The 25,022-nt window shown below is 42.7% G+C and overlaps 1 protein-coding gene across 5 annotated transcripts in view; it reads right to left on the reverse strand.

Moving 5' to 3' along the window:
* The window catches only part of BBS10 (Bardet-Biedl syndrome 10), a 94,678-nt gene that overhangs the window by 50,548 nt on the left and 19,108 nt on the right, over positions 1-25,022 (reverse strand). For 2 of the 5 annotated variants that reach the window (XR_010835677.1, XM_067008312.1), the window contains one exon: positions 19,921-20,114. The exons of 2 other annotated variants lie outside the window; for them this stretch is intronic. Coding sequence is in view for 1 of the 3 variants with exons in the window: in XM_067008312.1 (XP_066864413.1) it covers positions 20,096-20,114 (19 nt within the window). In the remaining 2 variants the exon portion in view is untranslated. Of the gene's footprint in view, positions 1-3,883; positions 3,957-19,920; positions 20,115-25,022 lie in introns of those variants that run through there. One more of the 5 variants, XR_010835679.1, reaches the window with a different exon arrangement.

The following is a 25,022-nucleotide window of genomic DNA, read 5'->3' on the forward strand; positions in this document are numbered from 1 at the left end:
AGTCTGTTCTGTGCATGTCATTTTTCAGCTCACAGTCCAGCTCACAATCCATCGATGATTCTCTAATTCCTGCAACAGGGCTGCAAACTCAAACACCTTCAGGTGATTTAAGTGTAAGATGTGACTGAACGTTTAGGATGACAGGGAGCTGTGGCGGCTTGCTGCCAGGTGGAGAGAATGGATCCTGCTAAAGACATTTACATTCCATATTTTTAGAACTACTGCTCTGACCAAACGAACCACAAAGTTCTGCAAAATAAAGGGCAGACTCTTTAGTCTGATATTTGAAGCTTTCCATGACTAGATTCCAACCTACTTTTCTAGGCCCAGAGCATTACTGTCAGTGTGTAGTTAAGAGATGGTACATATATGGCGCATGACCGTTATTCTTCCAATCCTGGTCCATGGTAGATATTGCCACTGATCATGGTCCTCTTTCCTGCTGGGCTCAGATTCAGGCTCAGGATCCTCCTTAACACAACACTCCAGAGAGCAACTATGAGCCAGGAGGGCTTACTGTGCCAGTTAAAACCTATATGCCATTGTGTGCAAATCATGTCTGATCAATTCCAGCTCCGGCTGAATCCCCTTGTTCACTGTACCGTACTTATCACGCAGACTAGACAATTTGATAATTTTGAAATAAACAGCCTGTTTAGCTGTTTTTCTCTGGCCCACACTCTGGGTTACCTCAGAGGCTGATATGCTCTAGGCTCAATCCCAGTGCCCACTGGTCACTACAGGTCATGGCAGGAGATGGGTTCTGATCCTGGTAGTTTGCTCTAGAGAGAGGTTTAGATGAGGACCCCTTCTTAGCAAAAGCAGATTTCTTAGAAAGTCTCCCATCCCCATGCCCTACTTCTAGCCTTGCAGTGGCAGTTGATCTCAGAGACCCCATCCCTGCTGATACTGCTGTTTCAGATGGACTTACTCACAGCAAAGCTGGTCCACAGGATTTTGTCTGTTCATAGGTCATTTGTTAATGTTGTGTCTATAGATTCAGTCTCCCTAGAAGCATCATAATCTAGGTTGCCCATTGGATTTAGATCAGTGGTATGTGTGGGTTGTGGGAGATGTTTATGGGACAGTGTCCATACAGAGTCCAAGATTTCCCCACTGAAAAATTTATTCTATTCTGTAACCCTTGCTTCTATGATTTGGGGTCTGCTTCCCCTTTGCCTATTTAATTGGGGCCTGCACATTCCAAATAACCCGACTTTCCTCTTTGTTTGACAAGATGTTTATACTTTCTTCTAACGCAACTGACTTTATTCTTTGTCCTAAAGGAGAAAGTAAGACAGATGCTAATAATATCACACAGACTAACTCAAAAACCCAAGGGAGGAAAAGTAGGAGAAGAACAATTTATTTTCCAACATACTTAATGGAGCTAGTCTGTCTTCATTTATGATCCTCTTGAGAGGCCTTCAGCCTGGTACCTGCTGTAGTGGACATCACACCTATCGTGCTCTAACAACAGGCTTGGAAATAGCAAAATTGGACATAAAAAAGGAGTCCTGCCTCACATGTCACCCTAAATGCTACTCTGCTTGCCCATATGGGCTAATATGCCTCCTGCAAAGCCTTAAAATTATTAGGTCCCTGGGGCAACCACAGCTAACAATGCAGCAGGTTTGAAGGTGAATGTGTAGGGTGGTCAAATTGCAATGGGGAGCCAGGACCCCCATTCTCCCCATGGCCTTAACCCACTGAGTGTCTTATGCTCTTCAAAGTTCCTGTTTTATTCTTTTCTTTTGTTTGTTTTTTACTTAGGAATAAACTCTGATACGGATTGAATGTTTGCATCCCCCCTGCCCCCTCCCCTGTCCATATGTTGACGCCCTGATCCTCAATGCGGTAGTAATTGGAGGCGGGGCCTTTGGGAGGTACTAGGTCATGTGGGTGGAGCCCTCAGGAATGGGATTAGTGCCCTTACAAGAGACACCACGAGAGAGACGATCCCTCTTTCTGCCATGTGAGGACACAGTATGAAGACAACCACCTGCAAGGCAGGATGAGTCGCCTTCATGAGACACTGAATCTGCTGGCACCTTCATCTTGGACTTCCCAGCCTTCAGAACTGTGAGAAATAAATGTCTGTTGTTTATAAGCCACTCAATCTATGGCAACTTTTATAGCAGCCTGAGCTGACTAAGACAAACTCCCACAAGAATTAGTTATATTTGAAGAGAAGAAAAAGAGTTAAAATCCATGCCAAGGACCACCTGCCAAAGTATCTCCCCCAGGGAGAGTGATTATTTCCATCTATCCCACCTGTACAAAAGGTGGAAGGAGGTGACCCATGGTGAGGATTCCAACCCCACAACGCCCCCTGGAACAGGGATTTGTCAAAGTTGGGGTTTTATTGTTAATAAAGACAAAGGTGCTGTAACAGGGTGGGGTGGGGGTTTCTGGAGAAGGTAGAACTTGATGACCCCTAGGAAAATGAACCCTCATAACCACTCACGTTTTCACCAAAACTTGTCCACCACTGAGAATTCGCCTCAACTGTGACGAAAGGGTCAGTCCAGGCCTGGGTAGCTAGGCCTCCCATCTGATCCCTGCCCCAGCTCAGGGGACATACACTGTCCCCTGGGCCTGGGGCCAGGTGGAGAGTGTCCTTCAGCCTTGAGGTCTCCAGTGCACGTGGAGTTGCATTTTATGAAAACTCACGGAGGATTTAAAAATAATTTTTTATTAACCATTTTACCAGTTTAATAGAGTCGCTTTTTTGTGGAGAGGAAAATATAATTTTACCAAAAGAGGACACTTTGTCATCCTTACTCCCACCTAGCCACCCCCACAACTCTTTGTTTGATCATCAACGGGGTAACTCCAGATTAATGTAACGCACCACCCAGTGAGGAGTCATGCCTGAAATAGCCTCCCAGCTGAGAATCTGTGGGCTAAGGATGATGCCAGTGCTGGTAAGGGGTGACAGGGACCTGTGATATGTAACAGAATGTTTCACAAAACAATGAACTAGTAACTGTGCTGGAAAACTGACAAAATTATGTCCCTCTCCTAACTGTCCTAAGGATTTTAGGGTTTTTCCGCAGTTAAAATTTTATTAGGAAATAGGAATACTCAGGAAGACTGAAAAAAATCACAAGATATGATGAAGAATTAATTAGGGGGGCTTCCCTGGTGGCGCAGTGGTTGAGAATCTGCCTGCTAATGCAGGGGACACAGGTTCGAGCCCTGGTCTGGGAAGATCCCACATGCCGCAGAGCAACTAGGCCCGTGAGCCACAACTGCTGAGCCTGTGCGTCTGGACCTTGTGCTCCGCAACAAGAGAGGCCGCGATAGTGAGAGGCCCGCACACCGCAATGAAGAGTGGCCCCAGCTCACGGCGACTAGAGAAAGCCCACGAAGACCCAACACAGCCAAAATAAATAAATTAATTAATTTTTAAAAAAAAGAATTAATTAGGAAAAAGCAGACAGAGAAGGCCGTGACAAATAATAGCATATACAACTTCTTTCATGGCACCAATAGTCAATCTCCTGATACTTCTAGTTTTCTCAAAGCCATGTTTTATTTCTATCATTGTTCAATTTATTTCTTGGCAAATATTTAGGTGTTTTACTCATTGCCTTATATAAAGTTAACAGTACATCTCCTATGTTCTGTCTTGTCCTTTTTTTTCCTAGATGCTGCTTTATTTGTTTTTTTGTTTTTTTTTTTTTTTGCGGTACGCGGGCCTCTCACTGCTGTGGCCTCTCCCGTTGCGGAGCACAGGCTCTGGACGCGCAGGCTCAGCGGCCATGGCTCACGGGCCCAGCCGCTCCGCGGCATGTGGGATCTTCCTGGACCGGGGCACAAACCCGTGTCCCCTGCATCGGCAGGCGGATTCTCAACCACTGCGCCACCAGGGAAGCCCCCTAGATGCTGCTTTAAATGCGAGACCGGGGTGTAGGGTATTTGATGTTCTCTGAATTACCAGGAGTTCTGGGCTGTAAATAAATCATGAATGTACCACATCATTCATGAATTATACATTTTTGCTTGTGATTTCTACAGAACACTATGCATCAAAATCGAATCCAAAGTACTGAAATTTTAGGTGGTTTAGATCATTAAAATAGCTGGTTATTCAGCCTTGCAAAAAGATTTTTTAAGAAAAAATCTGTGTCTATGTAAAAATTCTTACCAGCTGGAAAAAGCACAGCCTTCCCTACACTTACCAACACCACGGTGATGCATTAGGTCACAGAGGACATGAAGGGGTTTAAAAACACAGAGTCCTAACGTCATGTGGTATATATTTCAATTTTTTAAATTAAAAATAGTACTTTCCATAACGTGCATCCTTTTAAGTCTTTGGGCTTGCAGCCCAATTACACGGCTAATAAGATATTTTCTCCTCTTTCACAAATGGAGCACAGTCTGACCCCAACTTACTAAGAACCCAACGTAGAAGTTCCAAAGTTTCATTCAGAGGTTGTTTGGTTGGGACAGATTAAATACATTTTCCCAGAGAAAGAAAATGAGTGGTTCTGTCCCCATGCAAACTCACAACCTGTTAACTCACAAGATACCAGCAATATGGACCTAACGATAATCTAGAAAGTGATCAACAGAGAGAAACATATTTCTATGGAAAACTGTGTTCAGTTATTCAACTTGGGATAGGAAGAACAGATTTCCTGTCATTCCTCCTTTGTTCCTGCCTTCCTTAGCTGTTATGTCACATAGACCTGAGGCTGTTCCACCCAGGCTGGGGCTGGGTAGAGTGGCAAAATGGCAAAAAGAGGGTCAGTATATATGGGTGCACCTATGTGGAGGGTTGATTCTTAACTCTAGGGCTCTTTGAATTCAAAATTATGTTTCATGTGTGTTTCATGCATGTGTGCACGTACCAATGTGTGTTTTCTAGAAAGATAGTCTGTTCCTTTTGTTAGATTCTTAGAAGGATCTCAGACCCTCAGACTCAAAAAAAAAAAAAAAAAACTTAAGAATCACTACTCTAGCAGATATAAACAAAGAACGGAATGAGATTTCTTGCCAGCATTGTTCCTCCATCCTAGGTAATCTCCCAAGACATTTAGAGTTAGTGAAAAGGCTGGTAAATAACTCCTTCCCTGAGTACCCAAGTGCCCTCCATCCTCACTCCCAGCAAACCTGGGTGTCCCAGAAACCTTCCCCCAGCCCCACTCCCCCAGGTCCAATTACTTAAAGAGTTAATTCCTGGCCCAGTAGGGGACCTCCAGGGACCACTGTCTGTTCTCATTGGCTCATGCCTTGGCCACACCTGTGGTTAAATATTTTAATATCAACCGTGGCTCTCCCACTCACTCACGGTATTGACTTGGAGATAAACTGCTTTACTTAACAGCTTCAGTTTCCTTCTTGGTGAAATGAGGGATGAAAATACCACCTAGCTTGCCGATATGATATGAGGATTAAATAAGAGAGTGTAAATTAAGAGTAAGGGCTCCATAAAGATGAGGTACCATCACCTCCTCCTTATTATTATTATTATTTTTTTTGCGGTACGCAGGCCTCTTGCTGTTGTGGCCTCTCCCCCTGCGGAGCACAGGCTCCAGACGCGCAGGCCCAGCGGGCATGGCTCACGGGCCCAGCCACTCCGCGGCACGTGGGATCCTCCCGGACCGGGGCATGAACCCGTGTCCCCTGCATCGGCAGGCGGACTCTCAACCACTGCGCCACCAGGGAAGCCCACCTCCTTATTATTTAGTGGTTATTATTATTATTGACATGCTCTAGAAAATACTTCACTGACTGAGAGGCGAAAACTAATGACCTCAGTCTACTAACTCAAAAATTCTGAGACATATTTCCATGCCTCTGATATCAGAAATTGATGTGCCATCAGCGATTCCCTTCAGAAGGAAACATTCTCTGTAATCTATGCTTTTCCATTGCTAATAATTTCATATGCATTTGCACCTTAGGCAGGGTCGGCCAATTAGAAGACTCATGAATACTGTCCGTGCTGCAAGAGTGCAGTTTGGGGAACACCCTGATTGTGTCCAGATGGTTTTGGCTATTCTATGGAATGATCTAGCTGATGACCTATGTCATCAGCATTGAAACAAGAAATTTTCAGCCGGGAAAAAGAGAACTCAAATCCTTCTTTCCATAGTTTTGTAATTTGCATACCCCAATCTGGGGGCTTCTATAGAAAACTGGAATGATCTTGTCCTCCAGCGCACTCCGTATGTTTGGCAATGTCCCCACTGCCGCGACTCCTGTGCACTGCTGCCGGCAGCATTCCTGCATCAGCATCTACATTTCCTGATGGAACAATTGCCTCCATTTAGGTGTCCTGTTTCTTATACAATTGCCCCCAAATAAATTCTATATAATTCCATAGCCAGGAAGCTCTAATTACCTTTCACAGCCTAAGGACCCTAGACAAACTCCCTCCTCCCTTGCGACTGGGTTCAACGTATAACACCTTGACATATCATCTATTTTTAAGCTGAAGGAATTTGAGATACGGCATGTGCAAGAAAGATTTTTGACCTTCCCTTGAAGCAGGACATAAAACTCTACATGAGAGGTGCCATCCCTAAATCCAGAAGAAAGGAACATCCTTATCTCTAAGACACTAAGTGGAATCTGAACGAACAGGCCTTGCTGTTTCCCCAAGTTTACTACATTCATTAGCTCATAACTTTTTTATTCTGTCACATTTTTCCACCACTCTCCGGTCTTCATGAAACCTAGCATAAAAGCAAATGTGAGGGTGTGTGAGAAAGAGAAGAGTGATGTGAGCTAGCAACTGCATGAGGCACCTTTTTTGCATGAGAACAACAGAAACTGACCGTGTGTGAGAGATGAAGACAGAAACAGAAAGAAAGGAAAGAAGGAAGAAGGGAAGGGAAGAGACATAATTTCTATAGTATCTGGCATTAGCATAGAAGCAGCAGGCCGTAACATTTGAGTGAGGACCACACCCAGTCTTGGTGCTCTGGGTTCCTTTGCCCTGCAGGGTTTCAGCTGGTGGAGGCTGAAGTACAATGCCATCTGGGCAGTAAGCCTGGATTCAGGTCTGTGGGGACGTCCTGGAATGCTCTCACTAGGCTTCAATGCCAGAAGGGCAGCTTGGTGAGCAAATGCTTCTTTCACGGGATCACAAGAGACTGGTCCAACAGAATGATGCCAACAAGCTGATTTGGGAAGGCTCCAATTTTTTGTATGGACAGGGCCCCCTCACACACACACACTTGGGGTAGCTTACCCATTAGTTCTGCTCTTCCATGATCATGTTATTCCCGAGAAAGAAGGCAGGCAGAGCAAAGTCTCTTCCATGATCATGTTATTCCCGAGAAAGAAGGCAGGCAGAGCAAAAAGTCTATCTAACTAGTGGGGAAGGAATCATTGAAATAAAGCGATGGTATTTCCCAGAAGATGTTGTAGGACTTGGAAACTGTATCTCAAGTTTGGGGCCAAAAGTATTCTTAAATTTTGCAGATGTGTAGTACATCTTAGGTTAACCTTGGTCAGAGTGTAACTCATTCAGAGAGAGACATGAGAGACAAACTGCAAAATTTCCCTAAAAAATGGAAACTTAAAGACTCTGGTTAACGGAATAAAACGATCTCAATGAATAAGAATGGCAAAGTAGAAGACAAACGAAAATGAAGAAAAAAGAGAAAAAGAATCAGGGACTAGTAGGGGACAAAGCACACTGTATTTTGGGAAGACAGGTTGTCAGGAAGGAGAGGAAGTTGAAACTGGGGGCTTTGGTGGTTCTGCTTCAAGACAATGAATAGCCCTGAGCCTGACGCTGCTTCAGAGTGTCTGTGCCAACGAGCGCAGTAGAGCCTACAGGGAGTCTCAAACTTGAGAGGTAGGTGGCTTATTGAAAATGTAAATTCTAGGGTCCCAAGGCTGTGGTCCTCATTTGTAGTCTTATGTGGGATCCAGGCATCTGCATTTAAACATGCTCTCCAAGCTGATTCTGATATAGATGGTCCATAGGTCACGTTCCAGGAAATACAGACAAAGTTAAGATTCTTTTTTAATGATTAAAAAAAAAAACAAGTTACAAATGCAAACACAAGCACTTCCTCCAGGTCACAGGGTGAAATTCCAAGCCCCTTCGGGGCCTGTCTCTGGGTCCTACCCCAACTGTCCACCCATCCCTGTGACCTCTCCTTTTATGGGCTCCCCAAGCCTAAAAGCTGCTTGGATGGTAAGGAAGGCTCTCCCTGAATCTGAAGACTATTTTCTCTCATGCAAACAGTTTTTTGAGAACACTGTGTTACTATTTTTTTTCCATGGAGGGGTAGGAAATCAGTGAATGTGATGGTCATTTTTCTAGGTTCAGAAAGGCAGAAACCAGTGGACCAGTACTTGAATATAAGAAGCAGCTTAATTTTTGTGCAAGGACTGCAACTTTTAAAAAACATTAAAAGAAAAAGTTCCCCAAGTAGTTAAAATGTAATTACTTATACCAACATTTTCCATGTAGTAAATTAAAATGATCGAGAAAAGGTCTACCATGATTGATAAAGAAAGGCTATTCAAGAGGCTGCAGGACACCCAAATGGCCCCTTTCCAATCCTAAGGGGATGGGAGACAGACAACCTGCCTAATCCAACTGGTGCTCAGAATGTGTTTATAAGGATGAAGCCATTTCCTTTTTTTGTCAAGTCATTTTCTTAAATTACTATTTTGCATTTATATACCCAGAGAAATGAATGGGTCTGAAGGTTATTTAATTCAACGGGTATTTCTGTTGCCTCAGAATTGCAGCTGAAATCCAGAGCTGAGACCGATAGCTAAGGAGTACTACAAGTTCTAAAAATTCAGGATTTGTTAAGAGTGACCAAATGTGATTTTTGTGGCCCTTAGCCTAACACCCACCTCCGGCTTGTCTAAGAGAAGGCTAGGGATTTGTTGGAGGAAAGAGGCTTTCTTTGAATAGATTTGTCAGGAGGATAGGCTCTGGAATAGTCCTCTACCTCCAGTGAGGTGAAGGAGGCAGTCAGAGAACCTCTCAGAACCAAGAGTATGGTGTCTGCCACAAAGGGAAAGGGACAGCTCACCTAGTCCCCAGCTAGATGCGCAATGAGGTGCCCCAGTTCTCCTACCAGAGCTGAGAACCTGTATGTGACTACAGGAGTTTGGGCGTGTGCCTGATGAAGAAAGAGGTGGCCCCTGTTGGCCTCTGATGGCAGGGAGAGGAGAGTGGCCTGATCTTCAAGGCTTCCGTGGGAGCAAGGGGGAGGGGGACAAGTGAGGAAAGACTGAATGATGTTTTCTAGAGGGCCAAGTGGATACTAGGAAAAGCAGCGGAGCAGAAGAGCTGAGTGGGAACTACCCAACGAGTGCATGACACGCAGCAGAGAATCGAGCAGAGTGGGATTATGGAAGTGGGCATATGGGGAGTGTCCTTCAAAGAACTGACAAACGTTCCTCACAAGAAAACTGAGCCAGCATTTGGGCTTTTTGCCACGAGAGGAAAGGCATTCAACAGCCAAGAGAGATATTCAAACAGCGCTGGAGAAATAATATTTTGCCCCTTTTCCTATCATCCTTCGTCCCCTCCACCCTTTGCTCCAAATGCAGATGAGTCAATAGCATCCTGGGGAGGACATGAAGCAAGGACAGACCACAGTCCCTTCCCTAAATCCAGGGTTCTGAGCATAGGCTGGGCATGGGCAGGGGAAAGGGAAGAAGCTTTGAACTAGATGAAGAGAGCAGAAGGGTTTTTTTTGTTTTTTTTAAAAAATAAATTATTTATTTATTTATTTTTGGCTACTTTGGGTCTTCATTGCTGTGCATGGGCTTTCTCTAGTTGCTGCGAGAAGGGGCTACTCTTCATCGCGGTGCATGGACTTCTCATTGAGGTGGCCTCTCATTGCAGAGCATGGGCTCTAGAGCGCAGGCTCAGTAATTGGGGTGCATGGGCTTAGTTGCTCTGTGGCATGTGGGATCCTCCCGGACCAGGGCTCAAACCCGTGTCCCCTGCATTGGCAGGAGGATTCTTAACCACTGCGCCACCAGGGAAGTCCCAGAGAGCAGAAGTTTGACATTAGATTGATCTGGATTTCCTAATTACTGAAATAATAGTGTCCTAATACTTGGAAGTGACAGGTAAAGCTAAGGGATCTGCCTGAGATATTGTCCAAAGGCAGAGAAAGGAGAACCAATAGGATGTTTGATGGTAGTAAGAGAGGAAATACAAGACAAACAAAAAATGGACATTTCCTGATTGAATTTTCTTGAGTCCTGCCTGTTTATTAAGCCAGATACCTTTGCAATGTGCACAGGCTATAAAGGATAGAAACATGAGTAAGACTACTGCTGTCACCAGAAAACGTGGACAAGTGCAGCTGGATTCCTGATTGAGATAAGAACTTGTGTGACTTTGCAGCCTCCCCCAGGCTAAGAGGAGTGCTCCTTTGCCTCAGGGAGGTTTGTGTTTCAGGGCAGAAAGCTGAAATACAGGAAGGCAATCTGTCCTTCGGTCTTTTGTAAAAGGTGGTATGACTTGTGAAAATATTCGGTATCCATTAAGGAGAGGCAGAACAAAAGGAGTGTCTTTGAGGGTCAAGAGAGGGGAAAAATATCCCTCAAGTGGAAAGGAAATAGAATTCAGCTGGATCCATAGGTAGCAGGAGACTGCTGCTCCTTCCAACCACATCATAAATGGGAGGACAGAGCTTAGAAGGGAAGAGTAGACCATGGAGAGAGGGTATGTCCCAGCCAGCAGGCTCCATTCAAGGAAGAGTGAAGACTTGGATAATGAAACCAAATGATGAGCTCAGTGGGATACCATGTGAGCTTCACAAATTCTCATTCATACCTAGGGAAGATGGAATTCTCTGCTAATCTGGAGGTATTGGCACTTTACAGTCAGATATAATATGATCTTTGAATTGCCATTTATTGATCATCAGTATTTGAAGTTGTAAATTCATATCCACTACATGAGAAAAAAAAAAAAAAAAACCAACCTGTAAGTATCTAGATAAATGCCACAAAAGAGTTATATGATAAGAGGCTGAGAAGAGATCCCTCGAGGAAAGGGTCACCAGCAAGTTACTTTATGGAGCAGATAAGATTTGAAATAAGCCTTGGATGATATGTAGGATTCAAATGACAGCAGAGGCAAAGGGATGAAGATGGAAAAGTCAGAGGGAAATAGTGTGTAGAAGCACTTTACTGCAGTTATCCATAGAAGATGCTTCATAGGAAGATCAGGGATGAGAAATGGAATTGGGTGCGGCTTGAATGGGAACCTGAGGATTTGTATTTATTTTGGCAGCAACAGGGAAACACTGACAGTTTCAGAGCTGAGCTTTAGAAAAAAATCAATCTGGCAGAGAGATATGGGGTGGATTGAAAGAGAAAGTGATCGAGATGGGATGGGAAACAGGAGGTTATTGATGAAATCCAAGCGGGAGGTCATGAAGGCCCGTGTCACAGAAGATGGTAGTAACCTTCAATTATAGGAAGGGCTGTGTAAGATATTGAGGAGGTAGATCTTAGACCTGCATGGGTGTGAGACAAAAGATTTCTAAGCTTCAAGCCCAGCTGATAGGAAAAATCATAATGCCATGGTAGAAGTGGGAAATAGTAGGAGAGGTAATTTACAATTGACAAGTTCTGAACCTGAGTTTAACCTGAAAACTGAATTTACAATTAGGTAGAGATGTTAGGAGTGTAGAAGGGTTTAGAGATGAAGAGTTAATGGTGCCTTCGTAGCAAAGTTGCCTATCTCCGTAGCTGGGACTTCCCTTCGTGGATGTCTCAGAATGATTTGCAGGAGGGAGGGGGAGGGGTGGGCTGTGGCAATGAAGGCACAGAAAACTGAAATACAGAGCTGGGCAAAGAATGTGGCTCAGTCCAGATACTGAACCTGAGAAGAACTGGTTTTGAAGAATTTTTTTGGTTTACTGGAGACTTTCTCCCATTTTCCCCAATGATCTTTTTACCTCTGGGCCCCTTTGTCTTTCCCAGCGCCTTTCAAGCTTTCTGGCCCATGGACTTTTCTCAAAAAATAGGATAAATATACATATATCTGAGAGCCAAACAGACTTCCTAAGTTTGGAGAGGCTCTGCTACTTTCAACTTGGTGGACCTGGGGAGCATTTCTTAATCCCACTTGGTCTCAATTTGCTTTATCTCCTACCCCCAATTTTTTTAAATAGAAAAATACAAATTAGTAGGTTTTTTGGTAGAGAAGAAATGAGATAATGTAGAATAAAGCACCAGATAGAGTGACTGGTAAATATTAAAGCCTCAACAAATGTTAGTTCCCTTCTCTTCTGCCCTGCACCTGTCAGCAGTAATTCCTAATAGAGATGAGGACCCCCGGTAGAGAGCACTGAATTCCACACAGAAGAATGCATGGAGACCCACACCCCTATTCAGCTCCATAAATGGCAACTCCATCCTTTTAGTTGCTCAGGTCAAACCTTGAAATCATCGTGAATCCCTTTTTCCCTCTCACATCCAACATGCATCCCTGAGCAACTTATATTTTATTGGTCTGTTTACTCTTTTAATGTCTGTCTCTCTGCTAGGAAATAAGCCCCATGAGGGCTGGAGCTGGTCTGCACACAGTGGCCTGCACCCCAGAGGCTCTTAAGACTAGGTGAATGAATGCATGTGAATGAAGTGGGAAGGGGAGACCGGTTGCTTCAAGCAAACAAAAGAAAATCTCGCTGTAGATGCCTCCAGCTTATGAGGTAGCGTATTTCTTATGAGGGAAGAATAGACTTGTATATTGCTCCCTTCCAACTTAAGGAGACCGATATGCCAAAGAGTTTGATCTTGTTCAAGGAAAGGCTAATTCCCCAGCTTCTATGGGTATTCTGTGCTACTAACAGGCAGATATCCCGAGAGAATGGCCTTTTGTTGAGCAGAGAGCCTTAATGAGGGTAAGGATTTACCAAGGGAGGCTTTCGTGGGTTCAGAGCAGTGAAGTGGAGAATAAAACTGTTTACATTAAAAGGAGCAGAGTATTAGTTTCCTAGGGCTGTCATAACAAAGTAAAAGAGACCCGGTGCCTTAAACAACAGAAATTAAATTTCTCACAATTCTGAAGGCTAGGAGTTCAAGATCAAGACGTTAGCAGGGTTGGTTTCTTCTGAAGCCTCTCTTTGGCTTGTAGATGGCCATTTTCTCCCTCTGTCATCACACGGTCTTTCCTTTGTGTTTGTGTCCTAATCTCCTCTTCTTATAAGGACACTAGTCATATTGGGTTCAGGCCCACTTTAATGACCTCATTTTAACTTAATTACCTCTTTAAAGACCCTATCTCCTTCTGAGACTGGCTTATTTCACTTGCATGAGGTCTTTCAGTTTCATCCATATGAACCTGGATTTGGTTGTTGCATGTGATAGGATTTCCTTCTTTTTATTTATTTACTTATTTATTTATCTAAAAAAAATTTTTGGCTGCACCTCGCGGCTTGTGGAATCTTAGTTCCCCAACCAGGGATTGAAGCCAGGCCCTCGGCAGTGAAAGCACAGAGTCCTAACCATTGGATCACCAGGGAATTCCCAGAATTTCCTTCTTTTTAAAGGCTGAATAATATTCCATTGTACATGTACACTACATTTTATCTATTCATCCATCAATAGACATTTAGATTGTTTCTATATTTCGGATATTGTGAATAATGTTGCAATAAACATGGGAGTGCAGATATCTCTTTGAGATTCAGATGCTAATTCTTTTGGATATATACTCAGAAGTGAGATTGCTGGATCATATGGTAGTTCTATTTTTAATTTTTTTGAGGAGGTTCCATGTTGTTTTCCATAACAGCTGCACCATTTTACATTCCCACCAACAACATACAAGGGTTTCAACTTCTCCACATCCTCATCAACACTTGTTGTCTTTTGTGTTTCTGATAATATCCATCCTAATAGGTGTGAAGTGATATCTCATTATGATCTCAAGCTCATAGCAGCAGAGAATAGAATGGTACCAGGGGTTGGGGGGAGGAGGAAATGGGGAGTTGTTGCTCAATGGGTATAAAGTTTCAGTCATGCAAGATGAATAAATTCTAGAGATCTGCTGTACAACATAGGGCCTGTAGTTAACAATACTGTAATGCACACTGAAAAATTTGTTGAGAGGGTAGATCTCAGATTAAGTGTTCTACATACACATACAAAAGGAAAGAGACAGGAGGAAACTTTGGGAGGTGATGGATATGTTTATTACCTGGATTGTGGTGATGCTTTCATGCATATTTGCTTATGTTCAAACCCATCAAATTATATACATTAAATATGTGCAGATTTTTTTAATATATATTGATTACTCAGGGTTAGGACTTCAACATATGAATTTTGGTGGGGGACACAATTCAGCCACAACAAACAGGTAGAACATAGAGGTTGGAAAGCTGGGAATGAGAGAGGGATGAGGGAACAGAGAAACCGCATCCCATGGAGGGAGGCCAGGGATCCTGCAGAAGGAGGCAGATGGTGTTGGGGAGTCTGCTAGGTGTCTGCCAAAAGCCATCTTCCCTTCTTCCGGAGGAACAGAGTTTAGCTGTGCATATGACTGCCTGGCTAGAAGCTGTGCTTCCTAGTCACCCCTGTGGCTAGGTGTGGTCCTCTGACTATGGAATGAGAGTAGAAGTGACATATGCAGCTTTTGTTCACTTGTTTAGAAAGAATGTGACTGCCCTGCATTTCTACTCTGTCTTATCTATGAATGGTAACACAGACTTGTCTACAGCCCAGCTTTGACTGTGCAGTCAAGGACAAGTCGCCCCTAAGGGAAGGCAGGGAAACAGATGAAACAAGAGCCTGGAACCCTGTGTGACTGTGAGGAGTCATCTGTTACATAAGAGTGAAACAAACGTCTACATCGTCAGCCTCTGTACTTTGGAGAATGATATGGCAGCTCTGCCTTTACCCTAAGTGACACAGACAGCAAAATATCTTCCGTGGCCCCATGACCAGTGTATTTTTTTAAACTCTTGTTATGAAAACTTTGTAACAGATTAAAAAAAATAGCAAAAATGGAAAAATTAACCCTATGGATCCATCTAGTTTTAGACTTTATCAACTTTTTGCCACATTTACTTCATCTATTTTTGTCCAAAGGGTTTTAAGAAGAGTCATGGTTCGTTTTAAATTTTTTGCTGTACTGTCCAGCATTGTAAAACTATTTAAAAAGTTAATTCAAACTTTTGTAAGTGTTTGCTCCACAAGAACTTGTTTTATCAGTGAGGAAATCAAAGAAAAATGTGTGGCTTTTTCCCTTGTAAGGTGCCAATGGATGGAGAAAGGTCAAGAACCAGAGGAAGTGGAATGTGAGGTGGACTGACAGTTTAGCAGGACTAGGAAATCTGAGCAAGGAGCAAGCACAGCAGTGAAGCCCCTTGGGGTTTGCAGAAATCTTGGGAAAGGCACTGAACTCTCCATAGTATGTTGGATAGGTACTCAAGTCATTTTTGTTTAAACAGTAAATACGAAAGCAACTAAATACATAGACTAGAGGACTTAGGGACACCAAGATGACAATTGGCATATGCTTAGTATATACATGAAGAGATGAATGAGAGAATGTACCTAGTATATGAACTAGAGAGTGGACTAGTGGGTACAATACTAACTTTGGTATTTAAACTGTAGAGGGCCATTTCAGACCAAGATGAAAGGAAAAACACGGGGCAGATCTGTATGACTTCTCTAGTCTTCACTCCCTTGATCAGAATTTTATCTGGTGCTCCATTATCTGGGCCTGAAATGAACCTTCCTTTGTCTTTGCCTTTGCAATCACTGACTCTCAGCTCTTGTCTCCATCCCTCTCACAATTAAAAAGGGGGGAAGATATCCAGGAGGCTGATATTCCACTTGCTTGTGAGGTGTTCAATTTGCCTTATTTAACCATATTTTTTTTCCCAATGAGGAGTAAATAAATCTACTATTAGCTCTGAGAAGCAATCCCACCAGACCATGAGTGTTTTTATTTCTTGATCACTTACCAAACCCAAAGTGTGCATCTTGTCTCCTGACGCAAAAAGCCAGGATGAAATATCCAAATGAAGTACAATGTGTCCAAGAGGCAAGTGGAGGCCAGATAACAAGGGTTATCTGGAAACCCTTAAAAACCTGGTTTTTAAGTTTTTTCATCATGATTTTCAAGCTTTCCTAATTGGGGCTACAAGTCCATACTCAAATGGTCTGTTTTATCTGATTTTGAAATCTTAAACCTATTTCCTCCTCTTACAGAAACCCTAGTTTCTGAGATAGCACTCCATCTGCGTATGCATCTCAAGGTGGGGATGCCAAAGGCTTGTGATAGGGTTTCCTAATGTGTGAGATAAACGGCCCTAATTAAAATTAAGGGTAGAAACTAAAAATTTAGATGGATATTGTGTTGTCACAATGTCCATGAATTGGGTTGGGGGACTGTATGAAAATAGAATAATTTTAGTCCGGCAGCAATTTATAGGTCATATTTGGCAGGAAGTTTCTCAAGCTCAGTTATTCAAATCTCACTTCTATTTAAACCAGTCTGTAGATCCTGGGTGGCAGATCAGACTATACACACAGAATTATCGGTAAAAATCTCTGGAGAAAGGACCGTTTCAGGATTATCAGATTCTACAGGGATCTGTGTCTTTTACTGACCCTATTTTGCAAGTCTGTAGAAATTGAAGTTAAATTGTGAAAGGCTGATGGTGATGCAAATAATTAAATTTTTAGAAATACCAGTGAACTTTATCCAATGAAGGTGAATCAATTTCCACTCTATGGAAGATGTCAGTTTTGTATCTATCAGCAAATTCAACTCAGTGTTCCTGATTGCCTATATACATGCTTTTCCTTTGAACCAGTTTTTGCTTCTCACTGGTTTCCTCATTAAAATGAGTGAAATAAAATCTTTGACACATTTTATATTTGTATGAGAGTCATAATTTTTGAAAATTATCTTTTAGCACCCTGATTCTCTAGCAACTGAGTTCATCTCCAAAAGTGGGGCTGGCAAGGGGTGAGGGGAGAACCCTGAGTTTCTGACTGAGCATTTACCCAGAAGAGACTAGGTGAATGAGCTAATAAAAAGGGAAAAATAATGTTTACCCTCATTCCTGGACAGAGAGGCTCTAGATTTGAGTTTATTTCAGTATAGTTATAAAATCATATGTTTGCACAGCTAAATTTGAGGACTGCTGTGATTATCCTTCTTTTTTTTTTTTTTTTTTTGGTTTTGTTTTTTGACCCTATATGTTTAATTCACTTATATAAAAGAAAAACAATGGTAAATGACAGATGTTGTGCTGGCCTCAGAGAAATAGAATGGAAAACTGAACACCACTGGATATCTCTCTTTCTCTGCCTCCACCACTCTCTCTCTTCTCCCAGAACGTATGTCTTTACCTGTTCCTATGTTAATTTCACTGTTAGGCTGGCTTCTCCACAAGTTGTGGACTGGCTGCTAGCATCTCAGCATCCCTTATTCATACCCTTTGTGGAAAAAAACAAGAGTGCATTAGCATAAGTCTTTTTGCAAAACTGCCGGCAGGAGAAGGAGCTTCTAACTTGGGAAGGAGGGTGGAATTTTTTACAGGGCTTCAGCAGGCAGGGTCAGCTGAAGTTCAGCTATTTTCAAGAATATTTGTTCAAAGATGGTTCTCAGGAAAGGGAGGAATTATTCTAATTAGCAGCCATTGTCTGGACAATTTGGATTTTACCAAGAGGAGTGGGAGAACGGTGAGGGGCTGAGGTCATGTGCAAGCAGGGGTACAAGCTACAGTTGACAAGGACATTGAGGGCCACGGAAGGAACTTTTCAGTTCTTCAGAGCGCCTTTTTTTTCCTATAAAAGTAAGACAGATCTGCCCTATGAACATAGTTACTGATGAAAAAAATAAAGATTTAGGGGAAGGAAATATCTGTCCTTATCATTTATATTTTGCTAGAACAAGTTGGTTACACACCATGAGCTTTAAAGTCAAAATCCCCAGAGTTTGAACCCTGACTTCCCACTGACTTGCTCCATGACCTTGGGCAAATACTTAACCTCAATAAGCCCCAGTTTTCTCATTCAGGAAATGAAGAACATCTACTTCAAAATTTAAACGGAATGTGCATATGAAGAGCACATCATTGTATCTGGAATATGTTCAATAATTATAATTTTTTGTGATGGAGATGATGGTGATACTAGGAAGGTACCAAAACCTACTCATATGTTTTAAACGCCCCCCCATTACTATTTTTAAAATAGAATTTTAGGATTAGAAGGGAACTCACAGGTCACCTCAGCCAGTGGTCAGGCCTCTCCAAAGAGATCGCAAGGATCCCAGAAGGAGGGGAAAGGGGTGGGATTCATGGGTGGAACAGAGCGAACCTCTGCCCTGCAGAGGAGGGTAAGTGAACTAGGGATAAGGGAATCCTCATTTTAGAGAGTTGGGTCTAGGCTCGCTCTTTGTCTGTGTGTGTGCGTGTGTGTGTGTGTTTCCATGTGCATCTGTGTGTCTGGATCTAAGTATGTTCATGGGATGTGATGAGTACACAGTATGTAACATCAAGAAATTATCAACATTGACACTGATTACAGATGCTGGTGAATTAGCAATGTAGAAATGGGAAATAAAATTTGGCTTAGCTGGGAAAAAGCAATGCTAATTACAGTCATTTACATGAGCCCCTTACCATTTATATGAATTATCATGCAACACAATCATAATTATGTGCATCATTAAATATGTGCCCAGTTAACTTTCATGTAAGTTGTCTTGATTAGAATCATCATCTCTGCTCTACTTAGACATCTGTTTGGAGATACACTGTTTAAAGTCCTGCTACTTCAGGGGCTATCCAGAGCGACCCGACTCCCTGGAGCTCCAGAACCTCCTGCCAGGTCGTATTGATAGTTACTCTCATTGGAGAAAACAGTTCTCTCAATCAGGTCCCAGTGCAGGAGGAGGGATGAGATCTTTTCCCCTCTTCTTCCCCACCAGCAGGTCTTCAGAGGGCCCAGGGAGCTCACCTCTCACAGCTGAGGGGATCCACACAACTGACAGAGACACACACACACACACACACACACACACACACACACACACACACACACACGGCAAGAGTCGACAGATACAGAGAGAAACAAAGACATGCAGACCAAGACAAGAAGAGAGTCAGAGAGAGGCAGATATAAAAAGTGGGGCAGAGGTACAAACACAGTCTGTTCAGTGAGGAGAGTGGATTCAGAGACCTTCACAGGGCAGGCTGTTTTTCTCTGATACTTCATGGGAAAAAAATAGTTCCCACAAGCAGACCCAGCCAATTGTGGGATCTTTCATTGCCCTGGATGGTGAAGATGCAGGAAGAGGGGGACGGAATGAAAAGGGGAGGCAGAGAGAAGAGAGGGAGATAAAGTAACAGAGAGATGGGGAAAGACAGACTTAGAGGAGTGGGAGAAGGGCAAAATGGATGTAAGGGGTTGTAAGTCTGCGGGACAGTCAGTCAGTACCCATCTGGTCAAAGGCTGTGGAGACAGAGAAACACAGGGGACACACTCATGTCCTCTTTTTGTTGTGATAAAATTCTCAAGTCCTTAATGAGCTGTGCAGATATAATCATTAACTGGGCATCTACCATGTAACTGGAACCTGGCTAAGAACTTTTACCTGTATTGACACATTCAGTCCTCAAAATGACACCATCGTGATGCCATGTTATGGAAACGGAAGCTGAGGCAGGTAACTTGCCCAGAGTCACCTGGGTAGTGAGTGAGACTCAAATCCTGCCATCTGGCTCCACATCCTTTGTTCTCAACCACAACATAACACCAGCAAAGCCAGTTACATAATAAATCATAGTTTAGGGATCCCTGACTTAAAAGCATTCTTGTTTAATTAAAATTTATTTTAAATTCACTTCATATGCAAGTCAATCAACATTCCCAGAATAAAATGTTTTAATTTCCATGAAGACTTCAACATTTTCTCAGTTCAGCAAGAGAAGCAAGGGCAGAACTCTAGTGTTGTGGCTGACAGAGAAATAGAAGCCTCCAGGGATTTAGTGACTTCGTGATTTCCATACAGTGGGACGGGGCAGATTCCAGTGTCCCACCTCCGTACATTTGGATTCTGTTGCTTTACTGGAAGACCTTGAAGGGACTGGAATTTGGTCCCTCAGTGACTCCAATTTCCCCTGTGGAAACGTATGCAAAATATCTCCATCAGCTTCCAGCTTTCTAATCTGTTAATAAGTAATGATAATTTTTAAAAGAAATCATTTGGTTATCATCCTTGGAGATTAACTGGATAATTAATTTTAGCGAAGGGCTTATGAAATATAAAGTGCTTCAAAGTTTTACGGATTTATGCTCCCATGTTCTCATTAGGCCTGTAGGGCAGAAAGTCTCTGCAAAATGAGAAGCTGATTATGAATGTCCCTCATCAGGGCTGATTCTCACTAAATTGCACCAACCCCCATCAGAGAACTCATCGGGTAGGCAGATGATTGTCAGGGTCATTTTTACTTCGCAGACTGAAACTCTGAGCACTGAAGTGCAAATCAAAGGCAACTGGCAAGAAAGGGAACTTGGCTTCTTGGTTACTCAGTTGCAGGGTATCCATGTGCCACATTGATTTTTCAGTAGGGGAATCTTTGGGGGCCAGTGGTGGTGCAAAAGCCTTCTTATGTCCATAGAACACTTGCCGACCCAGGGACGGAGGGGATATGGGTACAACTTGAGCCCATGCTTCCTTTCGTAGCTGTTGACTTCTGCAACTTGACAAAATTAACATTTAAAAAGGGCAAGAAGGTGACAGTGCCTGTTACTGATTAAAAGCATGAACTTCGGAGTCATACAGCCTGGCTTTGAACCTGGAATAACTATTTACTAGCTGCATGTTCATGGCTTAGCCATTACTTCTATGCAAATAACTCCTAAATCCAACTTGTATTATTATGTAAAAATGACTAAGCTAGAACCTTTAGAGAACATGGTAACTGTAGGGACTGAGCCAGGAAGATATGTCCACATTCTAATCCCCGGAACCTGTGAGTATTATCGTATCAAGGCAAACACTGTAATTAAGTTAAGGATTTTGCAAGGTGGCATTTATCCTGGGTTATCTGGATGGGCTCCACATCCACTGACAAATGCCCTCGCTGAGTGAGGCAGACAGATATCTGGCAGATAGAAGAGGAGGAGGCGGCAATGTGAGCCTGGAGGCAGAGACTGGAGTAACATGGCCACAAACCAGGAAACTCCTGGAGCCACCAGCAGCTGGAAGAGGCAAATGACAGATTCTCCCCTAGAGTTTTCAGAGGGAGCACAGCCCTGCCAATATCTGGATTTCAGACTTCTTTCTGATCTCCAAAGCTGTGAGAGGACACATTTCTGTTGTTCTAAGCCACCCAGTTTATGGTAATTTGTTACAGCAGCTACAGGAGACTAATTCAGTGGTTAATTGGGATGAGGGGAGCAAGTAATAGGGTAAAGCCTGAGATAGCTGTCAGGTTTTGCTTTGGGTGACTGTGGTAGAAGATGGTATCCTTCACCTAGACTGGAAACAGAAAAGCAGTCTTAAGGAAGTTGGTGAATTCCGTTTTGGACATTCAGACTGCTAGAACAATCTTCAATGGGGTCTCTTCCACTCCTACACGTTTTGCAGAGTATGCTAAGAATGCAAGGCCCTGACTGCTCTTTACCCGAGTCATTTTTCAGGCTTGTTTTTGCCCTGAGTAACCTTGAGGGACTCTTTCCAGGACAAGGAGCAGGTTTGCTCACCGCCTGCAATAAAACAGCAGGTTCCTCAAGCTCAGTGTCCCTTTCCTGTAGCGCAATCCGCTGTGTGTGCAAGCCTCCATCTGGCCCTCCGTTTCACCCTATGGGCCTTGGGGTGCCAAGGGCAACTGACGTCAACATGCTGATGCTTATGCTGCTTGTTGTGCTGTGAGGAATAAGAACTTCTGTCGCTGAACCAAGAGCCTTACTTCTTTTGCCTGCATCCATGCAACAGTAATAGGCTAATTTACTGGCTTGAAAGTAGGGTAAAACCAGCCTCAACCGGAGCCCGAGCTGCGGGTCTGTGAGTCTTCCTGGAAACGTCAAATGGGGGTCTGCATTTCACCAAAGACACTTACACTACAGATAACAGATTTGGAAATCATTAGCTGAGATGTCTTGGTCAAAGCTATAAATTTGAATCAAGCCACCCAGGAAAATTTTATGAGGTAGGAGGTGAAGGGATGAGAACAGAAGGAAAGGAAAGAAACCTGAAGAACACTGACATTTATGGGACAAGGAGAAGGAAAATTTAAAAAGTAGACAAAAATGATACAAATATCTTCCTACTTACTCAGCCTCTGTATCTTAGTAATTGTTTACTTATCTTTGACTCCTTCCTCTGCATCTACTCTGTTGTCAATTTCAATTAGATTTTTTTTTTTTGGCCGTGCTGGGTGGCATGCGGGATCTTAGTTCCCCCAACCCGGGATCAAACCTGTGCCCCCTGCAGTGGAAGCAGAGTCTTAACCACTGGACGGCCAGGAAAGTCCCAATTCCAGTTAATCTTTGAATCGTACTTTGTCCCACACCCATCCATTTTTTTCCCACTCCTAGCTGACGTTCTAGTTTAGACTCCACATCTACTGCACACATTCTTTGCAATAACCTCCTAATTGGTCTCTGCTTTCTGTTATACCCATGACAATCCATCCTACACAGTGCTGCTAGATTAATTTTCTTAAAATATCACTTGGATTGACTCACTCTCACTGGTTAGAAACCGTCCATAGTTCCCCAGGATGTCTGAGATTCCTGTTCTCTCTACCCATTGCTCTGGGATTCTCATCACAGGAACAGGAATTGGTGTCAGAAGGAATAAAAGTTAATTGTAGAAAGAAGAAGCAAAAGGATAGAGGGAGTGAGAAAAATGAAAAGGACACAGGTGAGGAGGAATCATCTTTGTGGGGTATTGGATGTCTTGCTCAGGGGTAAGCAAGGTATGTATGACCTGTGGGCCAAATCCAGCCTGCCACCTGTTATAATAAAATTTTATTAGAACACAGCCACATCCATCATTTACGCATTGTCTATGGCTGTTTTTGTGTAACAACTGCAGAGTTGAGTAGTTGTGACAAAGACTATCTGGCCTTTTATAGAAAAAGTTTGCCAACCCCTAGTCTAGTTACAGCTGCAATATGTGAGGGGTTTTAGACCTCAAGGAATGTAGAAAGGGATATTTTAAGAAGTGATGCTAAGGATTACCAATTGGATGAATCTCTGTGGACAGTCTCTGAAAGATTCCAGTAAAAATTTGAATGACTTTTAACACTGGATTTCTTTTTTGAATGTCTTCTCAGAGACTGAGCCACAAGACAATCCCAATTAAATCCCCTTTGTGTACTGATTCCTTGGAATCTTTGTTTACACTGTTAATCTCTCTCCTGAAATTCCTCCCCACATTTCCAGGTCTACTTTATTCCTTTAATTCCTTCCTTCAAATTCCAACTCAAGTTCTGTCTCCTTTGAAAAGCTTTCTCTGTCCTTCACTGAACACAGTAAATTTACCTCACACGCCAATAGCTGCCTTTGATTAATGCTCCCCCCAATTCAATCCTTACAGTATACGCCTGTGTACTTTCGGTTAATCTTTTCGTGGTTGGGCTATCTCCATATTAAATCAATAGCTTATTGAAGTCATGGACTGTGTCTCATATATCATTCTATCCCTCACAACTTCTGGAAAAGGGACTTGAATAAAGTTGTTTGATAAATTTGCTTATAAGTAGTGAAGTCATGAGAAATACCAGAAAACAGATTTTCCAACTTCCAAGTCCTACAGAAATGCTGTGCCCAAATATTTTCACACATTAATGTCTGGGTCATTTCAAAAGTTTTAACTGGATTTAGTATGTAAAATCCCAGACCTTGTAATGAGAACGTGAGGGTGACTGGGCTATGAGCGACACCTCACTGATTCCTAGGCTTGATCTGGTGCTCCTTTGCTTCTTAACCCCTACCTAAGCATCACCTCCTGAAGCCACCTGCTCAACGAGGGGGGTTTTCTCAGACAGGAGGATGGTTCCATGGTCACATGTGTTGCAGCCTTCTATTACAACAATCTATGATCATGGTGAGTGTGGTCTAATGTTCTAATTTTCTGTGTTAGGGCACACATCTCCTATAGTTGTTCCATATTTTTTTTTAATTTAAAAATCTTTCTTATTGAAGTAAAACAATGTATAAATATGCACATATCATAAATGTACAGCTCAGTGACTATCACACTGAACAGCCTGTGTAACCAGCTCCCAGATCAAGAAATAGAACATTATCCATCCCCAAAAGACACTCTCTTCAGCAAATGGTGTTGGGAAAGTTGGACAGCTGCATGTGAATCAATGAAGTTAGAACATACCCTTTCAGCATACACAAAAATAAACTCAAAATGGCTTAAAGATTTAAACATAAGGCACGACACCATAAATCTCCTAGAAGAGAAGAGGCAAAACATTCTCTGATATAAATTGTACCAAAGTTTTCTTAGGTCAGTCTCCCAAGGCAATAGAAATAAAAATGAAAATAAACAGATGGGACCTAATCAAACTTACAAGCTTTTGCACAGCAAAGGAAATCATAAACAAAACAAAAAGACAACCTACAGAATGGGAGAAAATATTTGCAAACAATGCGACTCACAAGGGCTTAATTTCCAAAATATACAAACAGCTCATACAACTCAACAAAACAAACAACCCAATCAAAAAATGGGCAGAAGACCTAAAACAGATATTTCTCCAAAGAAGGCATACAGATGGACAACAGGCACATGAAAAGATGCTCAACATCACTAATTATTAGAGAAATGCAAATGAAAACTACAGTGAGGTACCACTTCACACCAGTCAGAATGGCTATCATTTAAAAGTCTACAAATAAATGCTGGAGAGGGTGTGGAGAAAAGCAAACCTTCCTACACTGTTGGTGGGAATGTAAGTTGGTGCAGCCACGGTGGAAAACAGTATGGAGGTTCCTCAGAAAATTAAAAATAGAGTTGCCATATGATCCAGCAGTCCCACACCTCAGCATATATTTGGACAAAA

The sequence above is a fragment of the Kogia breviceps genome, chromosome 12 (genome assembly GCF_026419965.1).
Source record: "Kogia breviceps isolate mKogBre1 chromosome 12, mKogBre1 haplotype 1, whole genome shotgun sequence".
NCBI lineage: Eukaryota > Metazoa > Chordata > Mammalia > Artiodactyla > Physeteridae > Kogia > Kogia breviceps.